The 13,526-nt window shown below is 39.0% G+C and overlaps 1 protein-coding gene across 3 annotated transcripts in view; it reads left to right on the top strand.

Annotated features, from left to right (window-relative positions):
* CSRNP3 (cysteine and serine rich nuclear protein 3) overlaps nt 1–13,526 on the top strand; it is a 93,443-nt gene that overhangs the window by 26,127 nt on the left and 53,790 nt on the right. For all 3 annotated transcript variants that reach the window (XM_071747469.1, XM_071747470.1, XM_071747471.1), the window contains exon 2: nt 4,543–4,713. In XM_071747469.1, coding sequence (XP_071603570.1) covers nt 4,566–4,713 — 148 coding nt within the window. In that variant the 5' untranslated portion in view covers nt 4,543–4,565. The remainder of the gene's footprint in view (nt 1–4,542; nt 4,714–13,526) is intronic.

The raw sequence follows: 13,526 nt of genomic DNA, 5'->3' as shown, positions 1-13,526 counted from the left end.
AGGGCCAGGATGGACAGACAACAATGACTCTTAAGAAAGATACACACTTAGAGGGCAGGGTCTTAAGTTATGCCGGGAGAGGTTTAGGTTGGACATTAGAAAGAATTTCTTTACCGAGAGGGTGATCAAGCATTGGAATGGGCTGCCCAGGGAAGTGGTGGATTCTCCGTCCCTGGAGATATTTAAAAAGAGACTGGATGTGGCACTCAGTGCCATGGGCTGGGAACTGCAGCAGTAGTGGATCAAGGGTTGGACTTGATGATCTCTGAGGTCCCTTCCAACCCAGCCAATTCTATGATTCTATGATTCCGCTTCTGAATACGTGCTTCTGAAATATTCTTGAAGAATGCTTAACTGTGTCAAGCAATTGGTGTTTGACCTAGAGCTCAGAATAATGTGTGTTGCTGATTTTACTCACTTTAATACTGTTCCCTCTCTTTCATTACTGCTGTGGATTAATGCCATGTTAGAGTGGTGAGGAGCATGGCAGTGGATGATGTATCACATCACTGTGTGAGGACTGCTTATTGTGAAGGGTACCTCAACTAACAGGAAAGCTGCCAGTGCTGCCCTGCTACTCAGTTGTGTGAATCTGAGCTAGTATACAGCTGTTTAATAACTATCTAGAAAGGTCTGTTTCTAATTGAATTTCTCAAGACGACTTTCCCCCTTTTTCACCTGAACTGACAGTTTGATGTAGCAGATCTCTTAACTGTAGCTGGTGGTTGTCTTCCAGCATTGTCTTCCTCTGAAGAGTGGAGCTCACTGGTGTTTTACTAGAAATCCAAGAATATTGACTTACCTCTGTTTTTCTTACTCACATGATATTGTTTGGTTCCTGTACTCAGTCATGGACTTTTGTGTACTAGTTTCTTTGCAGAAATACACACATTTGCTAATTTTTCTTCAGAATATATGTTGCTATAGTATTTCTCTGTGTTTGAGATTATTCCAGTCCTGTATGATGTGCTGTCTTGCATGACATGATTTTTGCATTAGCAAAACTGTACCACTGTGCTGTTATATTACCCTTATCATTCCTGTTATGACATACAGGTTTTATTTATAGTTTTACTTTCCATTCACATATTGAAAATCTGACTCACGTGAGTCTTTGGTGCTGTGTTCTCTAAACCTGTGGAGTCTTAGGTTCACATGAGCTTGGATTTGGATTTCTTTGTGACAGCAGTTGCTTCAGTTTGATTCCCCAATTCACTGATTCAGTGATAGCCATCGTGCAGGGAAAAAAGACCCATTAGTTTGAGTTCCTGTCCTATTTTCTTAATTCTGGACTTGGACAACCTTCAGAGATACCACAAACTTTGTGGGCTCATTGCTGTTAGAAGTCTGACTGTTGCTTACTCCTGTTGGTCTCTGTCTTCCACTGGGATATATCACATCACCAACAGAGTGCAAAATAATGCTTTTTAAAACAATACTGGGTTTTGTATCACCATGCTTCTCATTCATGGAGATGTGGTTCTCCCTCAGGTGCTACAGTAGGCTGATGTAAACAAAGCATGGGTTAAATGTATAGGACATGCCTCGTGCTGCTGTCCAGATGTGCTTTTTTGAAGAATGTTGGCTTGTGGAGTGGCAGCTGTTTCTACAGGTGTTATTCTAAAGGGATCTCCTGCTGGTACATAGTGTGTACAAACAGTTTTAGATACTCTTCAATCTGTCTCCATGATAGCCAAGCTCTTGAGTAATGGAAATGTCTCCTTTCCCTTGTATATGGCTTTCTGAGGGGAAATTAGAATCAAAAGATCTCAGGCAAGGGCAACCCTAAATTTTATTGTTACTGCTTTGTCAACCTTGATAATCTTCATGGAAGAGATTCAGAATAAAAATTGGGCAACAGTCATAATATATATAATGTATTGCTATGCCTTCTTTAGGTGTTGTGATGATACTTCAAAAGTATTCTCATAGATTATCATAGATTACCATCTATCTTGATTGGCTGATGAATCATTTTTTATGGTCCATTACATAAATCTTTTTAATGAAATGGCTTTGCTGCTGCTAGGTTGTGACACTTGGTGCAAATGTAAGCTATGCTAAACGTAAGCAAACTTAGAACCCTTTGGTGTGAAAAATATTTGTTTCTCATACTAGCTGTAAATAGTTCTGGGTATTGAGGCTCTTGCTGTCTGCACTGACTTTACTGGTGTGCAAGATGTATGTTAGTCTTCTAGTCCTTGTGTGATATACTTGCAGAAGGCAATGTATGACTAAAGAGCTTTTGTCTTGAAGTCATCTCAGGCTATGAAATTGGTCCTTGCTCTCTGACAATCTACACCCTGGTGATGATGGCAGCTGTTAGGTTTGCCTTGCAGTGCAGGTATGAGTGAGGTTCTTTGGACCTGCAACTTCATGACTCCTGTAGCCACATCAGTGGGCTTGGATGTGGACTTGATCTAGGTCTCACTTGTACTACATGCTTTTTGTATGCCCCTTTCTCACTCTCTTGACTGAGATGTTTGAGTGTAAGCATTTTCTTTCTCACACTCCAGCTGCTTCTTTACCTTCTTCTGCAGTCAAGCTATAATCCTGTGGTTTTTATATTGCAGGCTGTTGCCATGGAAATAATGGTGATTTCACAATTTCAGTGCTGTAAGCACTGCAGGGAGGCAGTGGCAAAGGTGGTTGGCAAGAGATACAGCAAGGATGTGGGGGACAGGACAGTTCAGAGGAGTTGTTTCTGAACCTGTTTTTTGGGGAGGGGTTCTGCCCTCTTTCTAATTTGTGAGGGGGTTTTTGTGTGTGTGTGTGTGTGTGTGTGATTTTTGTTCCTTTATCTTTTTTTTTTTTTTTTAATGCAATTATATTAAAGGTTGATGTTTTTATGTGTTCTGACATTTTTTGCAAAGGTTATTGCAAAAGGTTATGCTCCTTTTCCTGTCCTCAGAAAAAAAAAAATACAGTGCTTTTTTTCTCAGTTTACAGTAATTTATTTTTGGACAAAAAGGCACAAAGGTTGAGATCTGAGCATGTTCTATTTAAGTCCTGTCTCTAGCCTGAAGAAATGCCTTTCAGGAAAACATTTTTTTTCATAAATAGTAAAACAATAAAACAAGCTAATAACATAATCCCAGGCATACACATTTAAAGTTGTGTGATTGACAATATTAAACTCTAATATATTTATTACTTGATTTTTAGTGTGCTCTGCATAAAAAGAAGTTTGCTGAAGATCATCTTGCACAGCATCTGTTCTTAGCATTTTGTCATGATTCCACATCTATACTGAAATAATTTCTGTGAATCTCTAAATTACTAATATAAAAGTCGAATGAAACTTAGTGGGAGAAATCGGCTTCATTATAAAATTAATTGAATTGGCAACTTAACAATCTGAAGGCAAATGTCATTCAGAAGACTGAGAATTTTTGATACTATATGCTTGAAAGCATCAGAAAGCTGCCTTTTTTCCCCCCAGCTATTTACAGCAATATTCCAAAGATTAGTGTAGACAGGCAGTAGATACTATCTGTAGCTTTTAATTTAAGACCTAAGAATTAATTTTCAGTCTTTGGTGGAGTGTAACCAGTAACGATAGTGACAGTGAACCTGAAATTTTTTATTTTTTTATTTTTTTTTTTAATTAAAGAGAGAGGAAAAATTATTTCAGCCCATCAAATGCATTAAAATGATCTAGGAATTTTTTTAAAATATTTTGATCTTTTTCTACTTGGTATTCTGTAAATGCAGATAAGCAGATCAGCTGTTATATATGAAAGGGAAACAATGAGGAAAGTGCAACATGACTCTGGCTTTGTTGGGCAGCGTTATTAGAAAGCCAAGTTCATAAGGATAGATTAATTCCCTTGATATTTTATTTGTATGAATAGAAATAGTCTACATGTGTGCTGGTACTCATATCTGAATTGCACAAAAGCTCTGCAAGAAACTCTTGCATAAATTAAAATGACAAAATGAGCCAGAACTGGTTTTTTTTCCAGGCCTGGCCTGAAAGATGCTAAGTGTCGCATGCCCTCAAATCTAATTGAGAACACAGTTATTTGATAGCAGACTATAACAAAAATCAGACCTTTAAAATAAACCAAAAGAACATTTTCTTTCTGAGATATGTTTATAAGTGAACACTGATTTTTATAGTTTAATATTTCTCGGTGCCAAGTAAATTATTAAGAATTATATAAAGGCATTTATATTGGATTATGTTGCATTATATATACTTCATGCGTGGCCCAAATTTGCTGTATAACTGAAATATTTTATGCATGAAATCAGTTATAGAATTTTCTCTGTGCTGGTAGAATACAAGCAGCATTTGCCTTCTGTCTGAAGAAGAAAAGGTTGCCTCTAAGAAATTCAGTGAGATAATGAATATAGTGATAATAACTATTTTCTGTTCCTTCCTGGAAAAGTTTATAACTCATGGTTTGGTGCCATTTAGCTACAGTACAGATACAGGAGTATCAGATTGATATATTAACTCCTTCATGATAAACAGATTGGAAGACTTGCATATCAGGCAGGTGTTTCAGTGTCTCATTGCCTCTGTTCCTGTTACAGGTGCACCTGACAGCATTGCAGTGATGAGTGGAATTTTAAAGAGGAAGTTTGAAGAACCTGATGGCACCTCACCTTGTTCCTGTGTGTGGGAATCAGATGATGACATTTCTAGCAGTGAAAGTGCTGACAGTGGAAGTAATATCCATCCATCCACTTCTAATCATTTTACTCGTAAGTACCAAAGTGGTGTGTAAGGCATGATACTCCTTTTCATACAACCTGAGAAAGCCTACGCTGTATTTGTTCCAAATGATATTAACCTATCAGCTTCTATTTTGAAGCATTTTTGTGTTTTACTAAAGCTCAGTGTTGACACAGTGAGGAAGTACTCCTTTTTGAAAAAGAATTATTTCCTCTGCAAGTTGTTGTTTATGTAAAAATGTATATATCAGAGCAAGTTTCAGATGAAACTCCACTTGTATTCTGTGTCTAGATAGTGTGAAATGCTTTAAGTCTGTAGGGTAACGTCTTTCATTTTGGGTGATGATCTGGTGGGAGGGAGAGGGAAAATTTTCAATAATGAAGGCTAGAGCTTGTGCTTGGCCCCTAACTTTTATGACCTGTGACAAAATAGCTGATCCTTCTGATCATTATTTGCCACCTATGCCAGTGCAACTACACAGCCCTCCGTCCTTCTCTTTCACACATTACAGGAATAAACAGAGGAAGAAATGTGTAATTCTCACTGAGAAGATGTTAGATTCATATTTGATATCTCCGTGAGACACATGAAGAACAGAATTCTTTTTCCCACTAAACTAGTTGAATGTGAAGAGCTAATTTACAGCATATTTTTCTTTTGACTTCTCAGGCTGTGAGTTACTAAGCTCACATAATTTATAGAATCTACATAAAGCCTCCTATCTGCCTTATGTGTGTAAGTGGATAGCAGGATGTGATGATGTGATCTGGAAGGTTTTTGGTTTTTGTTTTTTTTAAATGTCTGTCTAATAAAGCTAAGCTACAGCTTTTTGTGAATTACAACTGGCAGCAGGGTTAGTGTAGTTCCTTATCCAAAAAGGAAAAAAAGCTCCTCTGGAGAAAAGACCCTTCTGTACTGTCTTGTCTTTGAGTAGACTTTTCAAAAGCACTCTGAGGGCTTCGATGTTCAGCAGAGAGTGGTGGTGAAGGGGCTGTAGTCTACCTGGAGGGAGTACCACTGGAGACTGTACTGTTTAACATATTTATTGATCACCTGGAGGAGGCCACAGTGTGACTTTCATCAAGTCTGCTGAGTACCACGCTGAAGGGAATAGTTGATGCCCTTAAGAGAAAAGCCACCATTCAGAGGGTCTGAGGCAGGCTGCAGGAACAGACTTTACAGGAGACACAGAAAATTTGGCCAATACAAATGCAGAGTTTTGTACATGGGAAGGAAGAGCCCATTGCAAAGATGCAGGCTGAGAGCTGACCAGATGGGGAGCAGCTCTGTAGAAAAGGTCCTGGGGGTCTTGGCAGACAGACAGCATAGTGAAGGTGAGCCAGCAGTGTGTCCTGGTAGCCAAAACAACGGCCTCCTGGGCTGCATGAAGAGAAGCACAGCTGGCAAAGAAAGGGGGAGGACCTTCCTCAGCTCAGAGCAAATTAGACTCTACCTGTCCAGGTTTAGCCTCCCAATTCATCAGAAGGTCACCAAGATAAGGGGGCTGGAGCATTTACCCTTTAAAGAGGGGCTGAGGCACCTGACCTTGTTCAGCCTGGAGAAAGGAAGTCTGTGGGGGGACCTGGTAGAAGCTATCTAGTGCCTCTGAGGAGCTTATGCAGTATGTAGGCAGGCTCTTGGGAGGGTGAGGGACAATGGGTGAAGGCTGAAATGAGAGATGTTCCATCTGAAAGTAGGGAGAAACTTTGCACCCTGAAGACTGGTGCTGGAACTGGTTGCCAAGAGGCTATGTAGTTTCTGTCCTGGAAGATTCTAAAGACCTGACAGTCTAAAGCTGTGAGAAGCCTAGTCTGATGTCTTAGCTGACTTTGATTTGAGAAGGAGGCTAGACCAAAGACCCACTCAAGTCCTCTCCAACTGGAGTGATGCTTGTGGTTTTATGGCTTGTGTGCATCAGAGATTGAAAGAGAGCTGGAGTACCACTGCTTTTTGTTATTCCAGAACTGACTTCACTGGTAAGCAGACAGCGGTAGCAGCAAGCAGTATTCAGAAGCTATTTGTACCCTGCTGTGAAACCTCAACTATACTGCTTTTTGACCTGTTCTGATAAGTCTGTAGGGAACTGTGTTTTGTTTCATAAATTTACTAGCTCGTGTCTGCTACCTCTGGAATCTATTTTTCACATCATTGCCAAATGTGTGTGTACATCCTGTGTTCTGATTTGATACTTTCAGTTTTGCTGCCTCACCTCTATGAGTGCAGATGGCACCCAGTACTGAGTGGTTTTGAAAAGCTCAGGTTTCCTGCAGCCTTCTTGCTGACTTAAAGTGCTGGTGGGAAGAACAAAGACTGCAATGATTTGAGACACAGGTAGATGTGAGATGTCCCCTCCCCCTCCACAATTCATTTCTCTGCTATGATTGTGTTTGAGGCTCTTGCTGTTGGCACTTGAACTCTCCAAATTTAGCAATGGGATTTTCAGCCTGGAATTTCTTCCACTTGGAAGTCTGCCATCGCTTTTGTCTACTGAATACGCTGCAGGGCATGGTGCAGATACATTTACTGTGCTTAGCTTTCGTTTGTTTTCCATTTTTTTATGCTTTTTTTTTTTTATTTTGAGGGGGGTTTTTTTGTTTGTTTTTGTTTGTTTTCCTACTTTCTTCATTTCATTCTTCACAAAGCCACTACCTATTTGCTCATGTTTCTGTCGGCAATGGCAGTACTTTTTAAATGCATATCAGTCTAGGTAAGTAATTTGTAAGATTTTTTTTTTTTATAAAAACACAACCAAACAAAGCCAACACAACACAACAAATCTGAAACATGCCTGACTGCTGCAATAGCAGACTTTATAAATCACAAAGTAAATGAACCAGTTCAAGTGTTTTCGTAAAGCAGAAATAAACAGCAAAGATTGAATTTAAGGAGCAAATAAAGATCATATTTGTGAGAAAGTTGCAGGATTTAGTTTTATAGTGTTTGAGTAGAAGCAAAACAAGAAAGCATGCCTGCTATTGCAGACAACTATATCCTCACTAGCATATGTTACATGCATAACAGCAGGCTTTTAGGATATGTAAAACATGTTTACTCTAGCTTCATCTGAGATTGGTGTCAAATTCTTTCCTCCTCAGCCCACTTTATGCAGCAATGTGTTTATTGTGTACACATGTTCCCTGAAGTCTGTGCCCAAAGACACACTGCTGTTCAGAGAAATCTTAAAAGACTCATATAAATTGTTTTCACTCTTCTTTATCAATGAATATGAAGATTCATAGCTTCTCTAAGGGACTTCTGAGACACACAACAGTAATGTTGCTGAGACATACAACAATCTAAAAAATCCTCTATTATGCCATGAGTGCCAGTAATCCCTGCCAGTACACAGTAATTTTTTGTGATAGTGGAATATAATATAAGAATTTTATAAACTGCATGTAGATTAAGACTTGTTAATTCGTAATACTCAACATTTTACATTAATCTATATATTTCTGTTCCTTTGGTAGCATGTTTTATTTGAAAATAAGTTGGTCGTATCCAAATAAATTATTACAGTAGTGTTATATTGCTTTTCATTTCCTCAATAGCACCCATGGAAATTAATATGCCTTACATGTAGGTCTGTGTGCATGTGTGCACATGTGCATATATTTATAGCTTGGAAAAGCATAACTGTATATGTGTGGGTGGGTATATCTGCAATTTGAAAAAAGCATATTTATGTCTTAGTGAACATATGCAAGTGCAGTGAATGTCAGTGGTATACAGAAATGATGAGAGATATTTTAAATTCAAAGCTTGTGCCAGAAGGCCACAGAACTGAGGAAAGGAGTGAGAAGCTACAGAGTTTATAGTTTTTGGGACTAGCACCCCAGTCATGGTAACTGCAGAAAAGTATCTGTCTCTGTCCCTGTAAGGTCTAGGGATTTGTGTGAATCAGTAAGAAACCTGCACAATAGATGCAAGAAACTAACTAATTAATGCCATTCTTGTTAAGGAGAAGTGATTTGTGGTTCTTTGTGCTTGAACAAAGTTGACTGTTTCATTCATGGATTGTTTACTAGTCATTGTATTGTAATCAGGATTTCACTTTTTTTAATTCAAATTTTTTTTCTAAACACATGATTAGAGAAGTGGACAGGTGGATTAGTGCTGGGCCAAACTTTACCTCGGGCACAACTGGAAGCACACGGCAGACCAACTGTGCTCACCCCGGACATTAGATAGAATTCTTAAGCCAGCTGAAGGGGGTGGGGGTCAATGAAGTTCCTTAACAGTTCTGGAAACTGTTAAGAGTAATGGTAAAACAGCTTTCTATTTAAGATAATTCTAGAAGAGCATAGGGACAGTAGCTGTTTGCTTTTTATTCAGTGTTGACTTGCTTACTTGAAAGAATAAATTAAAGCTTCAGACTGAATATACAAATATACGTCTTAAGGTAACTATATGAAAACAGAAAAGCTGCTTAAATTTCTGCATAAAACTCAATCAGGGCTCCTGAGTTGCAGTGTGGTGGGTTTTTTGTTTTTTTTTTTTGATCTGAATACTTTCGTATTACTGCTTTTCATGGTATTCATGGCTAACCTACTCAGTTTGATCACCTGCAGTGAGTCCAGGCCAACTCTATTCCTGTATATTATGATTATTTTCTTTTCAGCTGGATGGTCTCAGCTTAAAGGGCAAATAGATTCAGTAAACCAGTCCTGTCAGTCAGCAATTATGAAGTGTCAGGTGGTTCCAGAAAAAGGCAGGAAGAACTCTGGTGTGTGGAGGTTGTCTGTTAATTTTCCTCTGGGAGAGTGAAACCATGTTTTGCATGGAGCTGCCTTTTGGATTGAGGCAAAGGCCAGCAGATTATAATTCTTTTTCTGAACAGGATATATGGGAGACAGAGACAAATGGCAACATGGATTTTGAAGTGAGTTGTCTCAGTTTAAAATGCCGAAAATGGGAATGCTGAGAACAGTGACCTGAAGTTCTTCCAGGATATCTCAGACACGTAATTAAAAAACTTGAGGCCCTATAACCTGAGGCTTGTATTGAATGTTCTGGGGAGTCTGTCTGCTGTTAATTTAGCCAGTGTGTAGAGCAGGACTAATAAATTCTGTTATTTTCCAGACTCTGACAACAATAGGCAGATTGTTGGTTTTAATAATCTGGTAAGATTCCGTGTAAAATTTGAGGAACAGCTTTTCTCTCCAGTTAAATTCACTGCAGCATTTCCAGCATGAAAACCTCAGCCGGCAGACATTTTCCATTATCCTCTTGTTATGTCATGACTGACTTCAGTTTTTACAGTTTCTATGACAACCATGATTTTTTGATTGGTAAATCTTTCAGATTTTTTTTGACTGTAAAGTATTTTTCAATCAAATGAGTAGAGTGAAAACCTCAGGATGCTTATTGCTAATCAGTATTGTAATAGAATTGCTGCCTAAATGTGGATAGCTGTTTGTCACTCTGCATACACTAATTTTTCAGATGAAACAGATGAGAAAATAGTCCTATCATAGTTTCTGAGTAACTTTCTGAAAAATTCTTAGAATTTAAGACATTTTCATTTTTCAAATCATGCAGATATTTATATTCCAATGTTAACCCTTAGAGTAATGAATTTACCAAAACATGGCTCAAAGCAACACACTAGGTTGTTTTCTGGGATTCTTTGTCAATTTTTGCAAGTCATCAGCAAAATGGTATTTGGGAACTGATGATGGAACTTCATCAGTTGGGAGTTAAAAAGGAGAGAATGTAACAAGAACATGACTTGCTGGATTATAAGAAAACAGGTCAAAATGCACGGGTGAACAATTAGTCATAACTGAGGAAATTCAAAGAGGATTTCATAAAGATCATATCAGGGTGGGAAGACAACTTGTTGAATGTGTAATTTATGAAGGAAAAGAGAGAAGGAGGTTCCCTGGGACAAGAGGGAGCTTGGCAATCAACAAGGTGTTTTTCAGTAAGAGCAGGTAGTGGTAACAGATTTTACTTGGTAAATATGACAGTTTGCTGTAAAGGGTACAGGTAGGCTGGCTCATTACTGGGAAAAGAGGGGGGTGTTAATAAGCAGAATGAGAATGAGGTGGTTTATTCCTTATTAAAGGAATTTAATGCTCCAGCAGTGTGCAAATTCTTTGTCAGTGAAAATGGCTCATCCTCTTTCACTACATGCATGTGTGTGGAACAGATTTCACAAACACATTGAAAAATTACTGGGAATTGTTGATTGGGATTCTGTAGCACTTTTGAATGTGTTCTGTGTTTATTAGTTAGAGAAAAGGACCTTGCATTAAGAATGTAGGCATCAGTCCTTGTTCAGGAGAATGTACTGGCAGGAACTTTGGAACCATCCTTTGCAGGCAAATCTTGGCTCCCTAGTTTGAAGTAACACTTAACAGAATGTATGAAATTATTTTTGCTCTTTATATTGGCTCTTGTCTGTGAGGTTTGTTTAATTTTTAACATAATGGTTGGATTTTGTGTTTGATTTGTAATGCATAACGGAAATTAGGTTGTAGCATATCAGACTGAGTGTTAGCCACTGGTTTTAGATTTTTATAGTTGTTGGTTTTAGATGCTGTTACAATATGCAAAATAATTTTAACAACTTGGCAGTCTAATTTATAGACATGGAATGTGAAGTTTCTTTTTGTTACCCGTAACATGTGCGTGCTAATTTAGAAACAAAAAATGATGATGACTATGGCTTTCTTGATAAAAAGGAATGTACCTAAACCCACAGTCTTCAAAGTCCTTTCAGAAGTTCTTCTTTTCAGCTAATTTCTAGCATGGATTTGAACTAGTCTTATCCCAAATTCCTTTTTTTGAGAAACCATAAGGTTGAAATGTAGAAGGGTTTTATTTTAGTGAAGACTTGCTCCATGGTCTTTGGCAAATAGCTTCATTATTGTTTGAAAAAAAAGCCTTCATACTTACTATTTGAACACTGCTCTATCCTAACACTAGGTTAATTCCTAGTGGGAATTCCCGGTGGCCCTTCAGTAGCTTTATTTGTGTTTAATTTATGTGCTTTTACAAAGGTAATGAAACTTCTTAAGACTTTTACCAGGATCCTCTCTCCTTATCTAGTGCCATGTTATGTTTCCTACATATTCTGCATTTTATACTGGCTTATAGCTGTTAGTAGGAGTCTTTAAAGATCAAAGAATCACAGAATGTTTTAGGTTGGAAGAGACCTCCAAGATCATCCAGTCCAACATTTTACCAGCACCATAATCTATCTACTAACCCATGTCCTTAGGGGCCAGGTACAAATGCCTTTTAAATATCTCCAGGGATGGTGACTCCACCTCTGCCCTGGGCAGGGCATTCCAATGCTTGACAACCCTCAAGTGAAAAAATGTTTCCTAACATCCAGCCTAAACCTCCCCTGGTGCAGCTTGCATCCATTTCCTCTGGTCCTGTCACAGTTCACTAAGAAGCAGAGGTTGTTTCCTTCCTCACTCCAACAGCCCTTGAGGCAGTTAAAGAGAGCTCTAAGGTCTCCTCTCAGCCTTCTCTTCTCCAGACCAAACACTCACAGCTCCCTCAGCTGCTCCTCATGGGACTTGCTCTCCAGGGCCTTAATAAACTTCATTGCCCTTCTCTGGACATGCTTCAGCACTTCTCTGTCCCTTTTACAGTGAGGTGCCCAAGAACTGAACACAGTACTCAAGATTCAGCCTCACCACAGCCGAGTACAGTGGTGCAATTGCCTCTCCACTCCTGCTGGCCACAGTGTTCCTTGTAGAAGCCAGGATGCCATTGGCCTTCTTGGCCACCTGCACACACTGCTGACTCATATTAAGTTGACCAATGCCCCCAGGTCCCTTTCCAATTTACAGCTTTCTAACCATGCTTCCCCAGGTCTGTAGCTTGTCATGAGGTTGTTATGACCCAGGTACAAGACCTGGCATTTGGCCTTATTAAATCTCATACAATTAACCTTGGCCAATTGGTCTAACCTGTCTAGGTTGTACTGTAAGGCTTCCCTACCCTCCTGCAGATCAACACAGCCACCTAGTTTGGTGTCATCTGCAAATTTACTGAGGCTACACTCAATCCCCTCATCCAAATCATTAATGAACATATTAAAGAGAACAGGCTCCAGCACTGAACCCCTGGGGGACACCACTCATGACTGGTCATCAGCCAGATTTAGTTCCATTCATGACTACTCTTTCAGACTGACCATCCAGCCAATTTTTTATCCAGTGCAGGGTATGCTTATCCGAGCCAAGTTCCATAAGTTTCTGAAGAAAAATGCTGTGAGAGACAGTGTTAAAAGCTTTACTAAAGTCCAGATAGACAATGTCCACAGCTCTTCCCTCATAAACCCATACTGACTGGGCCTGATCACCTGGTTGTCCTGTATGTAGCATGTGATTCTAGTCTGAACTCAAATAATAGTGAAATGACTCTGTTCTATTTTGTCAAAGACTGTTATTTCCCAGTTCACTATCAAAGCCAATTAGACATTTTTTTTGGTGACATGAAGTCTTTTGTATTTTAATTAATTCATCATCAGCTATGTATGCCCCAGAGTAATAGTGGTGAGAAAGGGATTTTCACCATCAGACTGACTGAGGACTATACCATTTCCTCCCAAGTGAGGCTTTTAACTGTTATCTGTAGTTTCAGCCTTTTTACATGCCTGGGTTTCACTGTGTGCTTGTGTGCAAAATAACAGTAAGCCAACCCATTAACTCCCACTTCACTGAATGTACCGAATGCAGCATCACAGAGCTCACTGTGTGCTTTTCAAAACAGCTTAACCTAATGCCAGAGCTTTCTGAACTTTGGTTTCACTGATGTTTAGGGGGTTGTTCCATATAAATATTTTCTTATTTGCAACTTCTTGTAAACTTGATTTAGA

This window comes from Heliangelus exortis, chromosome 6, assembly GCF_036169615.1.
Source record: "Heliangelus exortis chromosome 6, bHelExo1.hap1, whole genome shotgun sequence".
Lineage (NCBI taxonomy): Eukaryota > Metazoa > Chordata > Aves > Apodiformes > Trochilidae > Heliangelus > Heliangelus exortis.
Note: the sequence above shows the minus strand (reverse complement) of the source record. Positions and strands in the feature narration are given on the sequence as shown.